Source organism: Panthera leo, chromosome E1, assembly GCF_018350215.1.
Source record: "Panthera leo isolate Ple1 chromosome E1, P.leo_Ple1_pat1.1, whole genome shotgun sequence".
In the NCBI taxonomy this organism is placed as follows: Eukaryota; Metazoa; Chordata; class Mammalia; order Carnivora; family Felidae; genus Panthera; species Panthera leo.
Genome location: NC_056692.1, coordinates 17,557,120 through 17,580,332, shown reverse-complemented (window position 1 = coordinate 17,580,332; position 23,213 = coordinate 17,557,120). Strand labels below are relative to the sequence as shown.

General features: G+C 51.8%; 3 protein-coding genes across 15 annotated transcripts in view; 1 reads left to right on the top strand and 2 right to left on the bottom strand.

Moving 5' to 3' along the window:
- PIPOX (pipecolic acid and sarcosine oxidase) overlaps window positions 1-2,925 on the top strand; it is a 40,929-nt gene extending 38,004 nt beyond the window's left edge. For 4 of the 6 annotated variants that reach the window (XM_042916442.1, XM_042916440.1, XM_042916438.1 and 1 more), the window contains exons 5-8: window positions 522-674; window positions 1,062-1,220; window positions 1,811-1,886; window positions 2,293-2,925. In XM_042916442.1, coding sequence (XP_042772376.1) covers window positions 522-674; window positions 1,062-1,220; window positions 1,811-1,886; window positions 2,293-2,423 — 519 coding nt within the window. In that variant the 3' untranslated portion in view covers window positions 2,424-2,925. The remainder of the gene's footprint in view (window positions 1-521; window positions 675-1,061; window positions 1,221-1,810; window positions 1,887-2,292) is intronic. The other 2 variants (XM_042916439.1, XM_042916441.1) reach the window with 2 other exon arrangements.
- A 13,988-nt stretch (window positions 2,926-16,913) lies between these two features.
- Window positions 16,914-17,617, bottom strand: TIAF1 (TGFB1-induced anti-apoptotic factor 1; the record flags this gene model as incomplete). The annotated part of the gene is given in 4 exon segments (XM_042916531.1): window positions 16,914-17,366; window positions 17,369-17,436; window positions 17,439-17,487; window positions 17,489-17,617. Coding segments are annotated over 4 exon segments (399 nt in total), but the record flags the coding sequence as incomplete, so codon positions are not given.
- The window catches only part of MYO18A (myosin XVIIIA), a 101,789-nt gene continuing 96,162 nt past the window's right edge, over window positions 17,587-23,213 (bottom strand). For all 8 annotated transcript variants that reach the window (XM_042916521.1, XM_042916523.1, XM_042916522.1 and 5 more), the window contains one exon: window positions 17,587-18,336. In XM_042916521.1, the coding sequence (XP_042772455.1) occupies window positions 18,192-18,336 (145 nt within the window). In that variant the 3' untranslated portion in view covers window positions 17,587-18,191. The remainder of the gene's footprint in view (window positions 18,337-23,213) is intronic.

The window sequence follows — 23,213 nt, the reverse complement described above, 5'->3', positions numbered from 1 at the left end:
AGCCCCATATCGGGCTCGCTGCTGTCAGCACAGATCCTGCTTCAAATCTCCGTCCCCCTCTCTCTCTCTGCCCCACCCCCACTGGTTCTCTCTCTCTCTCTCTCTCTCTCTTTCAAAATCAATAAATAAACTTAAAAAAAACAATGGAACATGTCAATGACGTGAGAATTGGGTGAAACAACAATGGACAAGTTAAGAGGGGGCACCCAGCTTGTATTCAAGAGGTACAGGACCCCAGAAGAAACTGTTCTTTTACAGTTTCAGGGCTCCCCCCCCCCTTTTTTTAATGCTTATTTATTTTTGAGAGACAAAGAGAGCGTGCGTGGGGGAGGGGCAGAGAAATCAGGAGACACTGAATTCGAAGCAGGTGCCAAGCTGTCAGCAAAAGCCCGAGGCGGGGCTCGAACCCATGAATCGTGAGTTCATGACCTGAGGTGAAAGTCGGACCTTAACCGACTGAGCCACCCAGGCGCCCCCATGGCTTTCCCCCTTTATCTCCCACTTCCTCTCTCTGCTTCAAGACCCTGCGAATCAATGTGTGTTATTGGCGAGAGAAGGTTCCCGGAAGCTACGGTGTGTCCCAGGCCTTTCCTTGCTTCCTAGGCCTGGGGCTCAGCCCGGCTCCCCACCACATCTACGGGCTGCCCTCTGGAGAATACCCAGGGCTGATGAAGGTGAGCGGAAAGGCCCAGAGAAGGCTGGCAGGGGCCCATGCAGATTTGGGCCAGCTGCTCTAATGTCCTTTTCAACAGATCCCTCAGAACCCCCCTCCCTTTTGGGGAGCAGAAGGAGCAGGAGAAGAATACTTCACCATTCCCTATTTGCACACAAGACCCCCAGCTGTCCTGAGGCGGCAAAGGGAGCCCTTCCTTTGAAAACACAGGGTCGGAGGGGGAAGGAACAGCTAAGGCAACCTCGAGTGGCATCACACACAGCATCGGTCAGGACTGGGGAAGGCTGGGATGATGGATGGGGGCCCTCTGTGAGAGCCTGCCCCCTGGGCTGGGGGGTGTGCAGGAAGGCCGGCCCTCGCAGCTCACACCGCTCTGATTGGGAGCTAGGTCTGCTATCACCACGGCAACAATGTAGATCCTGAGGAGCGGGACTGCCCGGAAGCATTCTCAGACATCCAAGACGTCCAGATCCTGGGCCGCTTTGTCAGAGATCACTTACCTGACCTAGAGCCCACGCCTGCCCTTTTGGAGCCCTGCTTGTACACGGTAAGGGTGTGGGCGGCGGGGCAGGCCCCTCTCACAGCCCCGGAGAACAGGGGAAGGAGACAGAACTCAGCACTGCTCAGGCTCACATCTAATTGACCCCTGACATGATATGTGACTTGAAACAAATGAGCTTATTTCCGTGGGTCGGTTCACCTCTACCGGAGAAGCCCCGCTAGAGGTTATTCATATTCCTTTTCATTAGCACACGAGGCTGATGCCTGGCTGCCCCTCGCTATGTTTCCCAGAAGAGCTCTAAAAGATTTTTTGGCAAGATGTTCTAGTTGAACAGGCCTTAGGGACGAAGAGAAGAGACAGATGTCACCAGGGCCTGAGGCATTTTGGCTAAAGTTAGTTTACACGCATTAACTGAGCACCTACTGTGTTCATAGCTCTGTCTGAGAAGAGAGGCAGATGGACAAATGAGAAAGACTGTCGCACCCGGAGGGGGCACTGGCATGCAGAATGCATCCTTGTGCCCCGTTCCCATTTTTTCTGGAAAGCAACCCAGCCTGGTCCCCTCCCTCCCTTGCCTGCGGCTCTTCCTCTTCTTTCTATCCTCAGAGGACACAGGTGTGATCGTTTCTTTCTAGAACACCCCTGATGAGCACTTCATTCTTGATCGACACCCAAAGTATGACAACGTTGTCATCGGTGCTGGATTCTCTGGTGAGCCTGAGCAGGGGAAGACGTGCCTTAAAGCTGACCTATTTCAGTACCAGGCAGAATGTTGTTTTTTCTTTCTTTCTTTCTTTCTTTCTTTCTTTCTTTCTTTCTTTCTTTCTTTCTTTTTAATGTTTATTTATTTATTTTGAGAGAGAGAGCTCAAGCGGGGCAGGGGCAGAGAAAATGGTGTTTTCTGCGCTCGTGGCCGGCCAAAGTCTAGACTCGACTGTAAAAAGGTGCTGGGTGGTGCAATCAGAGAAGAAAGGATAGCTCTGGTGGGAGGCAGCTTCCAGTTTTGGGATGCGGACCAAGAAGAGAGGTGGCCTTATTTGGGGACAGGGTAGCGGACATGCAGGGACCCCAGCCGCTGTCTCTGAGGAGGCTTGACAACCTGCTCTCCTTTCCCTAGGACATGGATTCAAGCTCTCCCCTGTTGTGGGGAAGATCCTGTATGAATTAAGCATGAAATTAACGCCATCCTATGACTTGACACCTTTTAGAATGAGCCGCTTCCCCGGCCTGGGCAAAGCCCACCTCTGACCCCTGGCCAGCGCCTCCTTTTTGTACACTGGAGCCGGGAATAAAGCCCTCTGGCTGTAACATGCCCTCGTGTTCTCCTGCCTCTCTTGAGTCCCCTGTCAACGCCGCATGATTGAATCGACCTTCTCTCCCTGGCCAGCTCGCCAGTCCTCACTACTTTTTTTGCTTCCGGAAGGTCAACCAGATATTCCACAATCACAGAGTAGCGAGGACCTTTGAGATGGCTGTCTCAATAAGGAGGACGCGTAAGGAGTGGCTCACGGGACCAAAGCAGTTGTTAAAATTCTCTTCGCTGAGGCATTTGATAAACCTGGGGTGGATGCGACTAACGCTGCCCAGGGGAGGGCAAACAGAACGATGTGTAGACCGCTGCTGCCCTTGGAGTTCCTTTTGCGAAAGCTGGAGCCACCCTCCATCACAAACTCCCATAAAATCTGGCTCACCTTGGGTGCACAATAAATGTTTGTTGGGAAAAATGTGTTGAGCAAACAAATAAATAAAAAGCTGCATTGCACTAAAGTCTGCGGTGGGCTGTATTTTCCATGCGACCTTATTTCTCAGAGACTTTAATTGTCTAACTCAGCACCCCAGAGTCCATTATCCCAGGAATCCTTGGGGTCTTCATCCTCTCAGGGCACCGCGCCCTCTCTCCCTGGATTCTTTGTCTGGTTCTCGTCCTCTCTCTGGTTCTGCGAAGACGCTTAGCTCCCCAGTCTCTCATTAGGGTGTATTGTCAGGTCCTTATGAAGATGGAGTTGTTATACCAGAAAGGAAGAGAGAGGCACACTCGCTTAGAAACCCTGTTCAATGTTTGAATGTTAAATGTGCCATTTTATTATCATTAGGATTGCTCCCACTTAATGAAACGGCATTAGCACCGAGTCGGCTGGCCTCCTCGCACTAATTGCTTTGGAAGGGAACAGGCTCATAACTACCCCAGGGTGGGTGGAGGGGTGAGGGGGGTAACAGGGACTCGAGCGGGGCCCATCGAGCTCCGTCGAAACCCCAGCAGGAGCAGCTCCAGACCGGGCCAGTGTGACTTGAGAAAAGGCCTGCTCTGGGGAGAGAAAAACTGGGACCAGCTGGGGTGGAAATGTCAGGAGGAGGCAGTGAGTGGGAAGAGAGGGAAATGGGAATAGGAGTAAAAAATATCCCCAAAGGAAAGACAACACAGAGGAGATTGCCTCGTAGGCCTAGGCACACGGATCGGTGCTGATTTCTCCAGGGAGTTGTAAAAGCCAGCCAGTCTCCCGCGCCCCAGCCAGGCCTGCTTCTTAGGTGCTCTCCGAGGCTCCCCTGCACCTCAGCCTCCATAAAGTGGGAATAATCACGTCCGCAGAGTAGGAATAACGCTGAGGTGATGCCAAGCGCCAGGAGCCAGACAGACGCAAAAGGACAAACACTGGAGGATTTCACCCACAGGTGACGCTTAGGGCAGATTCACAGGGACGGGAAGTGGATGGTCGCTTCCGGGGAGCTGAGGAGAGGGGGGAATGGGGAGTTCGTGTGTAAGGGATGCAGGCTTTCGGTTCGGGAAGATAACAAAGTTGGGCAGATGGTGGTGATGGCTTCACAACACCGTGGTTTAACACATTACAAACACAAACGTGGTTTAAGAGAGTGTACTCAATGCCACGGAACGGTGACACTTAAAGATGATTAAAATGGGCAGCGCCTGGGTGGCTCAGTCGGTTGAGCGACCGACTCTTGATTTCGGCTCAGGTCATGATCTCTCAGGTTTGTGAGATCGAGTGCCGAGTTGGGCTCGTGCTGCCAGCTGGGAGCTGGCTTGGGATTCTCTCTCCCTCTCTCTCTCTGCCCCTCCCCTGCTTGAGCACTCGCACTCACACCCTCACTCCCTCTCAAAAATAGAATAACAGGATACTTATTCTATTGAGTATTAAGTATAAGTATTCTGTTATTTATTTATTTTTATAAAGATTTCCATTTTTATAATGTTTATTTATTTTCGAGAGAGAGAGAGAGAGAGAGTGAGCAGGGGAGGGGCGGAGAGAGAGAGGCAGAGGATCCGAAGCAGGCTCTGCACTGACAGCAGAGAGCCTGATACGGGGCTCAAACTCACAAACTGTGAGATCATGACCCGAGCCGAAGTTGGACCTTACGCGACTGAGCCACCCAGGCACCCCTGTAAATAAACGTTAAAAAATGATGACAAAGGTACGTTTTATGTCACGTATATTTTATCACAATAAAAAAATGGGAATAATAACACTGACCAACTTTACAAGGGTGTGTGAGGATCGAAAGAGATCACTCGTTCAATGTACAATTTTTTTTTTTTTTTTAATTTTTTTTTTCTTTTCAACGTTTTTTATTTATTTTTGGGACAGAGAGAGACAGAGCATGAACGGGAGAGGAGCAGAGAGAGAGGGAGACACAGAATCGGAAACAGGCTCCAGGCTCCGAGCCATCAGCCCAGAGCCTGACGCGGGGCTCGAACTCACGGACCGCGAGATCGTGACCTGGCTGAAGTCGGACGCCCAACCGACTGCGCCACCCAGGCGCCCCAAATTTTTTTTTTTTTTTTTTGAGAAAGAGAGAGAGAGGGCACACGTGAGCAAGGGGCAGAGAGAGAGAGAGAGACAGAGACAGAGAGAGAATCCCAGGAGGGGCAGAGGGAGAGAGAAATAAAGAGGGAGAGACAAGTGGAGCTCACCGGAAGCGGGGGTTGAGCTCACCCCACGTGGGACTCGAACTGACGAACCATGAGATCATGACCTGAGCCCAAGCCAGATGCTTGGCGACTGAGCCACCCGGGCGCCCCAATACACGTTTATTGAAATTCTGCTATGTGCCGGGGACTGTGCTAGGCATCCTGGGTGTGTCTGTGAACAAAACATGAAATCTCTGCTCTTGTGGCGTTCACCCAGTCCAATGTGAAGACCTATAAACAGTACGCATGAATAAATTTTATCATAATTTAGAAGGTGACAGGTGCGTTGGGAAAAAGACGGAGCAGGGCGGGGAAGATAGAAAACTCTGGCGGAGGCGGGTTGGGGGACGCTGCCCTTTGCGATGGTGGTGATGGTGATGATGGCGGTCAACCTGGGACTCAGTGAGGAGAGGCATTTGAGTAGCCCAGGAAGAGGGGGCAGGGCACCATGCACATAGTGGGATATGTAGAAGAGAATGCAGTAAACTGTAAAGCGAGGTATTGTGTTGTTGCTGAGAGAGAGAGAGAGAAACGGGGTACAGAGAGAGATCCGTGTAAGATCCTGCTGTCTCCCAAGCTGGCAAAGTTGGGGAGAAAGGGTGTTGGGAACCTCTCCCTCTCATTCAATGGCTGCCCGCAGCTCCCTCTGCCTCTGCTTCGCTCAGTGCCGCCCTCCTCCCCCAGCCAGCTGCAGATCCCCTTCCAAAATATCCAGTCTTATTCAGCTTGCTGGTGACAGTAAAGGAGGGGACCAATGTCTAGAAGAGGCTGAGAAAGGACAAGTGGGGGATGCTGACAAGCCCTGCCTGAGCTGGTGTGTCCTAAAAACGGAGTGTGAGGAGGGGCGGGGGCGTGTGGGGGTAGGAAGGGGTGTGTGTGGGAGGGATGAGGTCAGGAAGGAGTGGAGAGAAAAAGGAGCGGCAGAAGAAGAGACTGGTCATGTGCAGACCAAGAAGGCAGGCGGGGACCTCCAGGGGTGCTGCCCACCCCCAAAGCCAAAGGAAGCTGGTCCAGAATGCCCAAGAGGGAGGATCCGAGCACTTCGTACTGGGGCTCGGATGGGGTCCTGGAGGGGATGGAGGCAATGAAGAGTCCGTGGGCACAGAGGAGAGGAAACACCTTTGTTGAAGGTGGGGGTGGGGATGGACAACTTGAGGGTTTTAGAAACACTGAAGGATTTACCAAAACCGACCCACCTACATTATCTCCCTGCTTCCCTCCGGCCTGAGCGTGGCCAGGCATATCCGTTCAGGCAGACCCTACGTATCTTCAAGATGGAAGGAAATCGCAGTAAATCGGGCAGGCAATAAGAGACCTCTGGAAAGGCCGCTAGGGTCTGCACAGGCTGCAGGGGAGAGATAAGGGCAGCGGAGAGAAAGAGGCCAGCATGGTTGCCAACCAGACGAAGGAAAACAGAGGCAGGCTAAAAATAGGTTGGGGGTGGGGAGGGAGGAAAGCCAGTCCAGAAAAGAAGGGAAAGCAGAGGCAATCGATGCCATTGTGACTCTGACCCAATTCTTCCTCTCTCAGCCTCACCAAACTGAAAAACTAGGGGGTGACGGGGGAAGAGGGAAAGGTCTGGCACAGAGAGAGGAGAGTCAGAAAGTAATGTGAGTCCTAAGACCTGGGCAGCCGTGGAGCACAAGTCAGTAATCGTGACGTGGAAAAGAGGGGGTAAAGTGTAGGTAGTGAAAGGTAAACCCTTCCCAGAGTTTAGTGCCCCAGGACAAGCTTAAGAGCTTAAGGAGCATGAGTGCAACTTGGAAGGAGGAGGTTCAACTGTCTACAAAGGTGAAAGGAGGCAATGAGGATGAGTTAGTCTGGAGACAGTAAGCAGGAGTCACTTGACAACTTGAGTTTTACTTCTCAGAAAGGTGATTAAAGAGAATTTGGCCACTGGATATTTTATTTCTTTTATTTTTAAAGTTTATTTATTTTGAGAGAGAGAGAGAAAGAGAGAGAGCATGAGCAGGGGAAGGGCAGAGACAGAGAGGGAGAGAGAGAATTCCCAGCAGGCTCCACACACTGTCAGCGCAGAGCCCGATGCGGGGCTCGAATGCACGACCCGTGAGATCGTGACCTGAGCCAAAATCGAGAGTTGGACTCTTAACCAACTGAGCCACCTGGACAGGCATGGATATTTTACTTCGACGGCGGGCTTCCAGTACAGCAGGAGGGATTTAGGTTAGACCTCAGGAAATCCATCCCGCTAAGTAGATTTGTGAGACATTAAAACATGTACAGAAACACTCTTGTGGTATCCTTTCCTTGGACATCTTTGACAATGAGAGGCCCGTCTATCTGGGCCTGTATAGGTTTTCCTGAAGGCTAGGGCCTCCCCAGAAACCTCTGGGAGACTTCCGGCTAGAGAGGAGATCTAAGGTTTTTATTCCCCTTGAGGTAGGGTCTAAAATGGGTTTCTGGATCCGGGCCGATGGCAGGGCAAATGTAAGCACCTAGGCCAGCAAGAGGAGGCACAAGGTGGGCTGAGTCTGTAGGGCAGGGAGAAGCAGCAGAGACAAGGGGCAGGCTTCTAACGGGCGGGGCCCAGTGGCATTTACATAACTTTGAATAATGAATGAGCCCAGCTCTGGGGCTCCTAGTCAGCATGCTCATCTGCATCTTTATTAAGCTTTATAAATGATTCAGCTCCCTACCCCTTCCCCCCCAGCCCCTGCCCAGCCTGCCCCAAGCATCAGGGTAGCTGATTGCTCATTATTTTAGACTAGATTTGTTTCACCAACATTCAGTGAGGCATGGAGTGGGGGACGCAGGAGGGAGGAACGTGGCCAAAAGGCAGGTGGAGTTGAGGGGAAGGGGACAGAAGCAGCAGCCACGGGAAGGCAGGCAGATGGCTGGGAGCTAGGGACCTGGGCATAATTCTCTCAATGGCTCCTGGAGCCAACATCTTCAGGGACAAGAAGTTTCTTAAGATTCCCCAAAAGGTGCTGGGTTCAAGTCCCATTCAATCCCCGGTTTCCCTCGCACCTGCTGCCAAGCCCCCCGCAGGCCCCTCGCTCAGCTCCGTTGCAATGTTGAGTCACTTGAGCAGCCAAATGAGGAGTACAGCCCCCAGGGAAGTTCTCACTTTTTCCTGAGGCAGGAATTTTGATATTTTCACACACACACACACACACACACACACACACACACACACACACACACACAAAATCTGCTACACTTGCAAGGTAAGAACAGGCATCAGGCATTGTTAGGGGAGAACGAGACAGACACAGACACACATAGTATGTGGATTTGTAGGGACAAGGAAGCCTCCCGCCCACAGAGTTCGAGCCCACCTGGAGGGGAAGGCTGGAGAAGACGCGCAGCCTTCAGTGTGTCCCGGGAGGGCATGTTTGTGCCAAGTGCTCTGGGACCTGCCGGGTCTACCGGCTGGAGGCAGGGAGAGGTATTAAAAGCCTAGACAAGGAGGAGTTGGCAGGAAACTGGTAGGGGGAAAGGTAAAGCATTTCTCAACCCTGGCTGCACATTAAAACTACCCAGGGAGCTTTAAAAAATATGATGCTTGGGATCCACCCAAGACCAATTAAATTGGAATCCCTGAATGAGAAAGCCCTTAAGCACAGTATTTTTTCAAAGTCTCCTCAGTGTTGTTTCGATCCTGATTGGAACACATTTTTAAATTTTATATATATACAGTTTATTAAATGATTAATATATAAAATAAAATCAGAGAAATCTAAACATTGGATATTTGGTATTAAGGACTTATTGATAATGTATTTAGGTGTGATATGAGTATTGTGATTACATTTTTAAAGTATCTTTGTCTTTTCTTTGAGGGATATACACTAAGGTATTTCTTGAGAAAGTGATATGTCTGGGGTCTACTTCAAAATAATCCAGTAGAGGGAATGGGAAAGTGGGTGGGGGTGTAGATGATGCAAGATTTGCTCAGTGTTGATAACTGTTTTGTTTTTAATTTGTTTTAAGTCTATTTTCCGAGGGGGAGAGAGAGAGAGAGAGAGAGAGAGAGAGAGAGAAAAGCATGAGTGGGGGAGGGGCAGAGAGAGGGAGAGAGAGAATCTCAAGCAGGCTCAGCACTGCCAGCTCAGAGCCCGATGTGGGGCTGGAACCCACAAATCCCATGACCTCAGCAGAAATCAAGAGCTGGTCCCTTAACCGACTGAGCCACTCAGGCGCCCCCAGTGTTGATAACTGCTGAAGCTGCTTGATAGAGAAGTTCGTTGTATTATTCTTTTCACTTTTTGTATACAAAAAAATAAGCGGAGTTCCTTGAGTGTTTCTAATATGCAGCAGGGTGAGAACCACAGAGCCAGGCACTCAGCAGAAAAGGGGGTCACCATGGCACCTCTGTGAACACAATTGGCTTCAAGCAGAGCAGGTTTGTGGGACCCTAAATGATAGGTGAGGGTCCTGACCACAGGCAGAGCTGCAGAAACCACTTGGGGGGGTGGGGAATGATAGGTAACAGTTAGAGATGCAGTTGGGGATGGGAGGCGTCCAAGCCTTCTTCCCCAGCCAGCACAGTCTCTGGGGACTCAGTCCCCATGCTCTGTGCACCAAAGTGCAGGGCGTTGGGAGTGGTCACTGGACGGAGGGTCACTGGGTGCCTGAGGCACCCAGAGCAAGAAGCCAGCTTCGCTCCTCTTTCTCAATCCCCACCTCTCCTGATTCCACAGGAGCTGGACCCCATCTCAGCAGGCACCCCTCTTCCCCAGGCACCTGCCTTTCTTAACTGCCATCACCACTGCTTCCCTGCGCTGTCACTCCCCTGACGGGCTCATCTGCCCGTGCCAGGGAACATTAGCCCAGCTGACTTCATCAAGGAGGTGAGGGAAGGCAACACAAATCCACAAAAGTATGGGCACCCAGGCACCCACCCCCAGCGGCAGAGCTGTCCTGAGCTGCTGAGAGATTCGCAGAAGCTTGGTTTCATTTGCATATCACTCCTTTAATAAACAATTCAAATGAATCCCAAATTTTCAGTTTTCTGCTATCCACTGGTGGGATCTCCTCACATTTGTCCCTGACACAGAGCAACCATTCCCACGTTCTCCACGTGCTCTTGTGAAATAACTTCCCGGCCAGCGGAGGGGTAAGATGCCCCCACACCACTCTGCGCCCCTCCCATACTGAACTTAGCCCGCCCCCCCAGTCCCTTCCCCCACCCCTGCAGGCACCACCAGCACGGCATCAGGCTCAGTTTGGGGCTCTCGATCTGTCTTCTCCGCTCCATTACCTTCCCCTGATGGCCTCTAGGGGCTGGGGAGGGGAGAGACTTGGAGGGGGTCTATTTAAGAGATTTTTGGAATCTGTGCCTGCGCATCACCCGCTGCCATGAGTTATTTCAGCGCCGATGTTTGTCTCGAGCTGATTATTCCAGCCCGAGAACAGGTGGAGCAGCCTGCGGTGGCTTATTCGTCAGCCAAGGCCATCTGTTCCCAACAAGCTGAGATTTGTAGCTGATTTCTACTGGGGAGCAAGGAGTGGGGGTGGGGAGGGAGATGAAACTCGCCCTGACGCCCCAGGGGACTTACTCCTCCTGGACCTTCTGCAAAGCCTGAACCCCCAGACATCCCCTTCTGACACCTATACCTTCTCATTTTCTCAGAGAAGTCACTGGTCACTTGATGCTCTGAAACAGCAAAGATACTTTTTCCTTAAGGGGCTAAACCTTCTTAGATGGTCAGGTATGAGAAGCACAAATCGATCAGCCAGGCACAAAGTCTGGCCGTTGAGCCATGTCGACCCACAGAGATCTTAAAAAAAAAAAAAAAAAAGGTATACAACTGTGACACACATATCCTAAATGACCTTTTGACTCTTGGCTTCTCCTTACCCATTCCGCCACACCAGTCCCCCTTCACCAACAGGAGTACAAGAGTCTCCTCGCCTCAACCTGTCTCCTGAAGGGCTCCCAGCTACACGGGAGGGCAGGTCTAGATGCTCCCCTGACTTCCTCTCCCCTAAATACCCTGCTCAAGTTCCACCCTCCAATCTGCTCCTTTTCCAGCTTCTACACTCAGCCGTGCCAAGAGATGCCTGCTGCTTTAAAAACGGCTTTCCCGGAGCAAGGGATCTAAGCAGTTTCTAAGCAGCTTTGCCACATGGTCCCCCCACCCCCCACCCCCCCTTTGGCTACTATTTCTATCTATGAAATGCCAGGAAAGAAGCTACTCTTAAAATCACACTAATATGACAATTTGGGGCTTTCTTTGGTGTTTGGCACAGATATATATCTGTACTGACTTAAAAAAGAAAAAAACCGAGGGGAGACTGGGTGGCTCATTTGGTTAAGCGTTCAACTTCAGCTCAGGTCATGAGTGGTGGTTCATGAGTTCAGTCCCGCTTTGGGCTCGCTGCTGTCAGCGCAGAGCCTGACAAGGGGCTGGAACTCACGAACTGTGAGATCGTGACCTGAGTCGGATGCTTAACCGACTGAGCCATCCAGGCGCCCCGAGGTCCCTTCTAATGTTTATCTAACATCTGTGCTTTCGTGTGTACTTTTGTCACGTGTGCATGTTCCCTTAAGAACCCATTCATAGAGCTGTAAGACCGCCTCACTTTCTAGTTGGTTCTCTAGGGTTATTTTGCCGGTTCCTGGGAACAGAAGCTCCTTCTCTGCTGTTAAATCTTGCCCAGTTGGCTCAGTATGTGGCCCACTGGAAAGACAGCCTCCACAGATGAGCTCTAGGACCCTCCAAGGCAGGCCGTGAGTTCTGTGCTTCTCGTGAAGCAACTTCCAGGGCAGTGCCACTCACTAGGGTCACTCTTCCCTCCTCTCCAGAGGATAGTATTCCTGTGGGGGCCAGAAGCAGCCTTCAGGCAAGGGTTCCAACCTCCAACTGCAACTTGCCAGTCCCCAGAACTAAATATGAGCCATGAGGCCTATTGTACCACACACAATTTTGTATTTTGCCTATTTACCAGTCATTGACCTATCTTTCAAAGACATAATGTTTCTAAGGCTATTGGCTGCCTCTAGTTGTTCCAGAATGTGTGTGTGTGTGTGTTTTAAACTCCTTCTTTTCTGATTCTGTGCTTTCAAATTCCCTAGCGTCCTCTTTTCCTCAAATCCATTTGCTTCTTTCTCTAATCTAGTCAGATCATAGATGTGGCACAAAACATATAAAAATTTATTAAAATGTGGAAACTCTTTGACTCTTAAGCCACCTCAAATATAATTTGCCTGGATGGTGTGAACCTTAATATCCTTTTTGAGGTTTTCTCTCTCTCTCTCTTTTTGGTAAAACTGTCATAGCTGACTTTTGATATCTAAAGCAAATTCTATCTGCACATTTAAGTATTCCACTGGGAGATTTATGTCACTGACTTCAATCGCAAAGCACACATCCTTTTTGGAATCTCCCTCATGTATGTGACCCATCACTGGGGTTTACACTACAAAAGACTCAATTTCTCTGTGAAATTCCGTCTAAACAAATCTAGCATCCTTGTTAACTCCAAAATGGCTATTGCTCTGGAAATCACTCCTCCCAGATCAAATCCCAGAGAATGGTCTGGATTTTTCCATCGTGCTGTAATGAAATTAGACTGCGGTGAATATAGCTTAATATATGCATTCCGGGCCATGTGGAACTGTTACTCATATTGTTGGCACAGTATATGCATGAAGCAGAAATGTGATAATGTATGGAGGATGCTCTGAAAATTTTAAGGAGCAACATAAATGTAAGGTTGACATTTCCCCCCAAAATGCCAAGAAGTGTTTCCTTACTTAGGCCAGGCCTTGGTGAATACCAGGCACACAGCGATTTAGAGATGAGGTTCCGGACAATGCTTCCTGGCACTCTCACATGTCCCTTTACCCTCTGACAAGGCCAGAATAGCCCGGAGGCTCCAGGGCAGTTGTTGGAACCAAGCTGAGGACCCTGCTAGGACACAAATCACCTCTTTGAGCCTCACAGAGAGGACACTTCCGGGTTGTGATGAAGGTGAGAGGAGTAGTAAATGCTCAGCAAATGGGAACATAGTAAGTAGGTGCTCAGCAAATGGGAACTATTGTTAATTTTATCATCCTCCTCATCCCACGGGTCACTTCTGACAGGCCGGGAAGGGCACCCTCGTTCCCAGCTTCTGCCAGGGACTTCCAAGAGCCCTGAAAAGGCGGGAAACAGTATTGTCGGTCTGCTGAGCTCCGAGACCAGGGCTCGCGCCCAGGGAATCCTTGAAGGGCAAGGCCCACGGGCTCCGCCCAGTCAACTGCTTGAGAACCTTTTGAGCGTAGTGGCTTCCGGAGGTGCGGGAAGACCCTTCGGGCGGGGGCGGAGTCGGAGGCGAGGCGCTCGGGAGGCCCGGGTCATGCAAATGAGATATGAATATGCTAATACAGGCGGGCTCCCCACGATTGGGAGGGCGTCTGCCGGGACCGGCAGAGCCCGCGGGGAAACGGGAGAAGAAATGCAGAGAGGAAGCGGAGGCGCACCCGGGCTGCTGGACGCAACCGGCCCCAGACCGACTGGCGCTGGGAGAAGACGTCCCTCCCCTGGCACCGGCATCGCGCTGTCCGACTCGCGCCGCCAGCCGGGCCCTCCGGCTCCTTACCGAGGGTGATGAAGGGGTGGGGGTGGGGGTGGGGGTGGGGGTGGGAGGTTCTGTGGGCAGCAGTGAGGGGCTCCCTCCGAATTGAGAAGCCAAAAGGTTGTCAGCGGTACCACCTTGTTTTACAGATGGGAAAACTGAGTCCGAGAGATTACTGCCCCTTCTCCAGGGTCTCAGCGCTAGCGGCAGAAGCTCTCCGTGGAGTAGGTTCTCGTCTCCTTTTGTTTTGTTTTCACTCCGGCACGTGGACACCACTCTGTAGGTGAAAAAGCAGCAGCCCTAAATGCAGCAGAACTTGGTGCATTACCAAGCATGTCCCGGACTGCCCACCAGGCTGGAGGATTTAGAATAGAATACTTCCTGGGGAAAGATGAAAGGAATTGGGGTGGCAGCCAGTAGCAGCAGCAGCAGGCAAGGACAAATTACCATAGGCTGGTCTGGAATGTGTTGCTGCGTGAAAGGTGAGGAAGTGTTCCAGCTTCTCTGAGAACTAGCTCAGAGGAAATGAAAGGGGAGCAGAAGGATTATGGTTAGATTTAAGGCAGTGCTTTCTCCCAGGGATGATAATGGGGCCCCTTATTCAGTGACCCAGGAAGGCTATGGACCCACCCCCCTCCCTCGCTTCTGAGGGCTTTGGAACCCAACTCCCTCTAGTCCCGAAGGGCCCAGCATGGAGGACAGGAATGAATGATTGACTTTGAAAAGTCCTCACTATTCAGGTAGGAGATCCTTTCCTGGGATGGGCCCCCTGGGCTCTTTGCTGAGGATGAGGACAGCAGACGCGCTGGCTCGGGGGCCCTGAGGGGAAAGCAGCAGTCATGGCATCTCTTGCAACACGCTCACTGCCAAATTGATTCAAATTGGCTTGGATATGAACATATGATTAAAGGAGCGGCGCGATTCATTTATCAGGAGAGATTAAAGAGCGGCATCTGCGCAGCCTAGCTGGGGGACAATTAAGGAGCAAATCGCTAAGTGTCTGCGCCACTAGGCATGGGGGTGGGGCATGGTGGGGGGACAACTGGGATGATCTGCCAAGAGGACACAGGACAAAAGGAAGTAGTTCAGGAGTCACTGTGGGCCCCTGTTGTCTCTGGGCATTGACTGGGCACCTTGGGGAGCCTCACAAGGCTTTGGGTCCCACCCATGCCTCTCATTAGACAGGAGATTCTATGGAGGCAGCTTTGAGCCTGGCACAGGGACAGATTTGCTGCCTTTTTTTCTAGAATCATTTACATCTTAGGGACCAGAGGTGCCCTGAGTGTACAGGTGAGGGCGGAACTTACGGAGCTCTGAAGGCACACCCAAAATGATTGGCCTTTGATGGCTACAATCTCTTGGACTCCCCCGGGGAGATGGTGCTGAGGGAATCGCTCCTTTCCTTCTTGGAGCCCAGCACCCTGGCCAAGGGGCTTTGCTGCAACTTGAAGTGTTGGTCATGTGAGGCGATTTCCTGCTTCCTTAGCCTGTGGAGATCCCTACCACCACCTATCTTTCCCTGCCTCAGGGCCTTTGCTTAAGCTCTTTTTTTTCTGGTACACCTGTAGAAGCCTTTCTTCAAACCCCAGCTCAAAATACCAGCTCCTTTTAGAAGCCTTCCCATCCTTCTCCAACCCCCTCCCCCATCATATTCCCAAAGCAACCTATTTGTCCTTCTGTCTCATGTAATTATTTCCACATGGGTCTGTCCCAATCTATGAGCCCCTAGATGACAAACACTATAATTTACTCCTCTCTCCTCACCCAAAGCTTGCAGATATTAGTAGATGCAGTACCTATTTTGTATGTCTAACTCCTCCACTAGAATATCTGCCTTATGAAGGAAGAAAACTCATCTGTCCCCAGCACTTAGAACAGTGCCTAGGCCATGGCAGGCAGTTATGAAATATCTGAATGTTGAGTGAATGAATAATTAATAATATAAGCTTTCTGAATTGAAGCCCCAGGTCAGACAATTCGACAATGATGTTGGACTTTCCAGTTAACCTGAGGCCTGAGTCGGTGCAGGTCAACAGAGTTGGGATCTTGTCTGCAGATGGGAGGGACTCTGTCACCCATTCCTGGGAGAAATAGAAAATGCACCCATCTATTTGAGAGCATGAGTAAAAGATGAACATGAGGAGCCAGCACTTTAAAAAAAAAAAGTAGGGGCGCCTGGGTGGCTCAGTCGGTTGGGCGTCCGACTTCGGCTCAGGTCATGATCTCACGGTTTGTGAGTTCGAGCCCCGTGTCGGGCTCTGTGCTGACAGCTCAGAGCCTGGAGCCTGTTTCTGATTCTGTGTTTCCCTCTCTCTCTACCCCTCCCCCACTTGTGTTCTGTCTCTATCAAAAATAAATGAATGTAAAATAAAATAAAAAATTAAAAAAAAGTAACTTTACTTTTATTACCTTTTCTATTCGACCTTGCAGGGGCAGTGGAGAGGGGTAGTCTTTTTCATTCAAGATGGGTCCATATTATACTTCTCTCCCACTCGTTCTGGGGGACTTTCCTCCCTCCTTCCCTTTCTTGACCCTTTCTGGGAGGCTGACATCTCCAGAGCCTTGGCTTCAGGGCTGTCTGATACCCTTTCCTGCCTACCTGTACAAACCAGGGGAGCCCGACTGACCAGCTGTAAAAGAAACTTTATGTGTGCCAGGATTATAACTGGTCACATTACAGAAGGTGGAGGAGGAGTCGTCGTTTGTTTTTTACCCTTCTGTAAGAGCTGCCTTGTAGCTGTCAGTGAGCAGACCAAGTGTGGACTGAGGCATGAAGGCAGAGACTGGGCAGGGCAGAGAAGCCAGAACTCCCAGCCTACTCAAGTTGGCCTGTGGCCAGTGGGGTTGGGGGCCAGAGAGAGTTCTGGCAAGTTTTGATCAAAAAGTCATATTTGGAATGACTAAAATTAAACTTAAAGTTTTTTTCTAGAAGGACTTGAAAAAAAGAGAGAGAGAGAGAAGCTAGGATCCCTGTAATTGGTGAGATTTAGTAATCAGAGGACCTCAACATTTCTGAGTGGAGGCCAGTGTAGGATGAGGCATGAATGGCTCTGCCTGATTGCAATCCACAAGCTCTTAAAATAAAAGGTGGGGTTTGTCTCCCTTGACCAATCTTCTCATTCTACCTTTGCCTGCCCCCAGGTGACCTGCCAGAACTTTCTTTGTGGCACTGATCTGGCGTGGGAGTAGGCCAGAGACCCGGCCGCTTCCCTAGGTCCTTACCAGAACCCTGCCTCTGCTCCCCATTGACCATCTCGGACTTTACCTGAGCCTGAAGTAACAGGCAGAGCCAGGAGGAGAAGGACGTTTATTTCCATACATCAGGTAAACAGGGAAGAGAGAGCACAGCCCAGTGAGTACAAACCAATTGCGGGAGAGAAGGTGAGGGGGACAGCAGATGGGAGCTGCACCAGGCACTGCCCTTGGGTCCCCAAGTCTGGTATTATTGGTGGGATGACCTTTAGGGTGGGGCTGGGACTGTCCGGCCACGTGTTGTCTTGTCTCGGGGAAGTATGTGGGGGCAGGGCAATTGGAAGAAGAAAAATGACTCAGGCTCAGGACACAGGGTGAGGACTCGTGTCTAATGCACATCAGTACTGACCCAAACCCCCATCTTGAGCTTTTCTGATCACAAGCTCCCAACCCAAGGCCTTCCCTCTCAAGTTGGGCCTACAGTCCAGGCAACTTGGACAGAGGGTCAAGGAGGCAGTGCTTGGATAAGCCCCGAACTTATCGGCATAGGTGGAATGGGTTTAGTCTTAAATAGGTCATTGCACTTAACACACTGATGAGACGAAGGGGGTGGGGGCTGAAAGTGCCAGATGGTACATATGCACCCCTGTCTGTGTAGGCTTGCTCAACCCAAACCCAGAAGCACCTGAGAGCCGCTCCCCATGCTGACAAGAATCTGGACCCAGCTCCGCTCACCGGTCTCTCCAGCTGCACAGAGAAAGGACTGCTCTCTGAGGAGCGAAGCGGGAGATGAGATTCCCCTAGTCAGTCATTCCTGGAAACCCCAGCTGCCACCACAGCCCCCTCCCACTCTCAGGGATGCAGCTGTGATGGAGAGGGTGGGTATTTAAATTAAAAGTAAAAAGACAGCAGGCACTGAGAAGAGAAAGCCCTCACCCCAAGCCTGGGGGCGGGGAAGGAATTGCTGTTCCTGCCCCCAATTCCTCCCCATGGACCCAGCAACCTAGAGTGTCCCAGCAGGCAATCTGTCCACCGTCCCTGAGCAGGGGGCTGAGATGGAGGTCAGCTTGCTGGCTCCATGCAGTGCCAAGCCACCTGCCACTGCCCACAGTGGGGCCCAAGGTCGAAACCAAAAGTGTGGCATTTGGAGGCAGAAGGAGCATTAAGTTCTCTTTTCAGAAACTCCTCTTCCCCCCACCTCTTCCATGTGGAGATGTCAGACACCCACAATTTGGAAAGCCCCCCAACCCCCTTGGGTCGGGTGTTTCCCATGCAGATCAGCAGTCAGGTGGGGGAGACCTGTGCCCCATCATTTCCTGGGAGAGGCGCTGTGGCAGTAGCCTTTGGGTGCCAGAGGTTCAGACCACTCCCCTGGGCTATGCGTTGGTCTCTGTCGGCTTGGCCTCTGTGTCGCTGTCACTCAGATAGTTATGGGAATATCTTGGCCTGGAGGTGCTGTCCAGAGGGTCGTGTTCATCATCTGACCGGTCAGGGGCAAGGGACTTCCAGTAACTGGTGGGGCTGCAGGGAGAGAGGAACAAGGTCACAGACGAACAATGCTCTTAACTCACAGCACCAAAGCCTTTGGGTCTGGGGAGGCTCCCAAAGCCCTGTCATAGCAGTCCCTAAAAGCCACAAATTGAGAAGTAAATTCAATCCTATCTTGCTGAAGAAGCAATTCCATCTTCCCCAGAAGACACTCAGAGTAGTAAGAGAAAGGAGCACATTGTTTTGATTCTGAAACCTTTTGAAATTCCCAGGAAAGCAACACTGTAGAGCAGTGGGTCTCAAACCCGAGTGTGTTATAAAGACTCCTGCATCCTCCCCTGGAGAAATTTTGATTTGCTAGCTTTTGGGTGGAACTGAGGAATTCCCCATTTTCAACTCCTCCCCAGAAGATTCTGATGGAGGTGGTCCATGGACCAGGCTGACTTGGAGAATGGCAGTCTGGTGATTATATGGCTACAACCTAAGGGAACCTCATTCCTAACACGATTCCATCTAAGAAGGAGGAGCCTTCCTCACGGAATACTACCAGACCTTAATACTTTCCCCTTAGGCTTTCCTAAGGCCTGTGAGAATTTCTGCCCTTGACCGTGGCATCATCTATTCACCACAAGGATAGGAGACTCAGGATGTAGGAACTGGCAAGACGTCCATTTCAGGGTGGCATAGTTATCCCTTTCTTGGTATCATAACCCAGCCCTCTAGAGTTTTCATCAGGTCACTGGGAATCTCCAGCTTCCTCCCACCAGGATGTGAAGAAACATCATCCCCTGGATGGAGCAGGCTCATGGCATTCAGCAAGGATGGAACCTTCTGCTCCAGTCACCTTCTTTTTTTTTCTTTCTTTCCCAAAGCCTGAGAGCCACCTTCGCCTGCCCCTCCCACTGCTGCTGCCTCTGCCGGTTCAAGTGCACCATAATTTCAACACTCTTGAACAAAATGCAGCACAGAGAAGCTCCACCCCTACCAGTGTCCAGCACTCAGAGAGTCCCCGTCCAGTGCTCCCAGGGACACAGCTCTGCTTCCGGATCCTAGAGAGCTTCCACTGGCATAAACAGGAATTCGGTGACCCCTCTGCCCACATTCTGCTTTAAGAATCTGAGGCGGGGAACCTTGTTTATAGCCCCTTTGAAGTTCTACCCCAAACCCGAAGAGGAGGAAGCAGGCTTCTGAGAGAAAGAATCAAATCCTTCACTTTTCCATCTGTGTTGTGAAGAAAGGGTTTGGCTATTGAGTACTTCCAGCATGTGAGACATCGTCCTAGGCAGTCTGGATATGCATCTTATTCTTCACAAGAGCCCTATGAAAGGTCACCAGGAAGCTGGTTCAAAGAAGCATCTTGCTCAAGGTCATATAGCCACTATGTACATTTGAACTTGGACTCTTAGACCTCAAAGCTTTTGCTGACTCCACCCGGCCACTGGATTGGGTGACCCGAAGAGGAAACAAGACCAAACCTGAATGCTCCCCACAGGCCCATGGTGAAAGGCCAGGGGGGTGTGTAAAGATAGGTTTCTCTCTCTGTCTGTCTCTCTCTCTCTCCCCGCCCCCCGCTCCCTGGGGAGAAGGAAGAGCCTGATAGACTACATGTTCAATTATGCAAAATGGTTCAGGAATGGGGCAGTCTGGTTAATAGTTATCATATTTCTCATGAATGAATTACCATTTTTAAAGGAATCAGAATAGCACAAAACACATTTAATACAAACTAGACTGAACATAAATGAGTCTTACTTTGATGGGCCAAAGGCACTTAAGGACTCTAGGGTGTCTCAGGGACGAAATCATAAAGCTCAATGATGACTGTGCACCATAGAAAAAATTGGGGTTATTTTAGCTTTTGGGTTGTTTGAATTCTAAATTAGTGGGAGCCTGGTTTTATTTTCATGTTTGAGATAGAATTTCTGGGCACCCAGTGCTAAGGTCTGCTCTTGGGCACGGGAAGGACTGATTTTGTGAAAAGGCAGTGTGATTATTTTGGGGGCAGTTGGGGGGCAAGGCAGATGCCAGGACTGGGACCCAGATGCCAATGGGGCGCTGTCGGGTAGGGGCCGGCCCGAATTCCTTTCGATTCCCCCCATGTCTCTCCTTAGAGTAGGGCCGCGTCCCCCATCCCTGTGTCCTTATGCCCGCCAGGTTCCAACACTGCTCCATCCAGGTGCTGGGTAAATGGCACAGGTAGCGGGGGTCAGTTCCACGGAGCCATAAGATACCCTTGCCCCTGGCTGGGTGTTCTTCAGCCAGTCTCCTTTGTGGCTTCTATCGCCATAGCTGTAGAGCCAACAGCAGGCAGCTAGCCCCCTCCCCAGGGCAAGAGTCCGGGCTGGCAATTTGAACATTTTAACCAAATTGTTCCAAAAGCTTTCCTCCCCACAAGCCAGTGTCTCCTGCGCAGCGCTGTCACAAACAATTTGGTGTATAAACTAATTCCTGCTGGGTGAGCCCGGGGTGGCAGGCCCCTCCCCTTGCCTCTGCTATGGATGCGTTCGTGTTCTGAATTCTCACCGGTCCCCATCACCAGATGGGAAGCTAAGCCATCACTCTGCCCCTGCCCCCATTCTACCCAAAGTCGGTTCATGCTGAGTTTGACTAGGTCCTCCCTTCCCTGGTCCTTCTCCTGCCAGCTCTGTATTGACTGGCAAGCTTTTGGCTCGGCGCCCACTCTCCCCGCAGTGAATCCAATCCTCCCCGGTGGTGTTGTATAGGGTTTCAGGATCACTCCTGTCTTGCTGGCAGACAAGAGGAACTGTGCTGGTGGCTGGGGGAAGAAACAGGCTTTATGTGGTTTTGTTCTTGCTGGTCCTGGGGTCAAGGGTGATGATGGGCTGAGGGCATCGGGTCCGAAATACATCAGTTGCCGGGGCCTGGTGAGGCCCACGTCTCCCTCTTCAAGCAGGGGTGCAGTGCTCAGAAGGGCCTGGCCTTCTCTCTTTTCCAAACCACCCCATGGCCCATCAACTGACTTCCTGCATTCGGGGAGCAGGGCACTCAGCAGGGCTGCGGAGGGGAAGGCTGAGCTGGTAGATACAATATTGCGACTCCAGCCTTTGCTCACTGTGGAGCTGACAACAGCTCCCTCGAGCAACGGAGATGCTTTCTGCTCCTCCAGAGCATCCCGCAACCACTGCCACAGGGGGGGAAGCGACGGAGCAGTGCTGAGCCCAAGGGCTTGGTTTCAGAGCAGCTGGGGCCAGAGGAATCCAAGATGTCTGTCCATGAGCCTGGGCTGGGCTTAAATTCCACCCTCCTCCACCATCCCCCTAATTCCATCCCATCACCCATCTCCAAATAGCTGCAGGTAACTTTCACTTCTATTTGCTCCTTTCCTTAAAACATAACTGGTCCCTTTGGGTATAACCCGGCCAAGTCAATGTACGTGCTCAGCCACCCCACGGCACAAGAGGCCCACAAACATGCGACAGGTGTGTGTTAGTTCATGCATCGGGGAAGCAAGGCCCCTGCCCCAGGGGGCTGCGCTCTGGGGTCACACCTCCTGGGAAGAAGCAAGCTTGCCCTGGGAGGGTGCCAGGCCCAAAACAGCTTCACATAACCAGGGTGATCCAAATGTCACCACCCACCAGGGAAACCGGGAACAATGGGATTCCAGTGAGTCAGTTTCTGCCTTCTTCTGAGGTGGGGGTGTGGGCATAAAGGGCCTAACTGCTAGATCTCCCTTCCCACAGAGAGAAGGCCGGGGGAGGCAGGAGAGCCAGGAGGGGGCTGTCACTCAGCAGCTGCTAATTTCTATTCATTATAACTTTTTAAGATGAGCTGAGCTGAGGCGACGCCCATGTGTGGGCTTCAGGTGGGAGGGCTGGGGAGGGAGTCAGGGAACTGGGGTTTGAGGGAGGGTGTGGTGCAGCCCCGTGAGTCTTGCTGTCTGAGGCCTGACGCGCGTAGCAGGGAGGAAGGTGGCGTTGCAGGGCAGTGTCGAGAGCCGAGCCAAAGGTCCCGTAAGAGACGGAGGCCACTGACACACCAGCTGGGCCACTGACACACCAGCTCACCCTCAGGGGTCGGCTAGAGCCCTTTCCCAAGCCCAGCCCATTGGGGGCGTAGACAAAAGCCCGAGGCACACACAGTAAACATGTCACCTGTGTGCTCTGCCTTGGGCCCTACGGAGGAGGAGTGGTGGAGAGCAAGCCTAATAGACTCCATTCAGATCCCAGCACATCACTTCCCAACTGTGTGACCCTGGCCAGTGACTTAACTTCCCTGAGCCTCAGCTTCCTCTTCTATAGAATGGGGCTAATCAAGCCTTTGTTACGGAGTTAGTGTGAGGATGAAGTGAACAAAATGTGGCAAATGTCTAGGAGGTCCCCCGGCACCCGCGGTGAGGACTTAGTAAGTGGGAGCTGTGCCGGATCATCCTCAGCAAGGTCAGCTGACTGGGCTCGGGGCAGAGAAGGACTAACCAGCTCGCTGGCCCCACTCTCCAAGGCAGCCAGAAAGCCCTCTGAGGCCAGGCCCGCCGCAGAGGCACGCAGGAGAGGCCTGGGTGGTGGCGGATGGGGTCGGGCACGTTAGTTCACACCGAGCGGCACACTCCATGCTGCACCCCACGCCGGGCGCCACCTACTGCACTAGTCGCTCTCGGGCCGGTACAGGTACCGCATCATCAGGCTGTCCACCTCCTTCTTGCGTTTCTTCTCCTCCTTCCGCGACGGCCGGTGCGCCTGCCTGGCCTCCTCACCTTCTGCAGCCGGGCCCTTCTTCACGCTCGAGCGGCTGTGGCCTGACACAGTAGAGCCACTGGATGTCGATGAGGACTCCGACTCTGTCTCCGCTCTCTTTCTTCTCGATTTGGACTTCTTCTTGCTCTTCCGAGAGCGCCCCTTCTTCCGCCGCTTGTGCTCCGAGGAATCCTCGGAGCTGGAGCTGGAGCTAGAGCT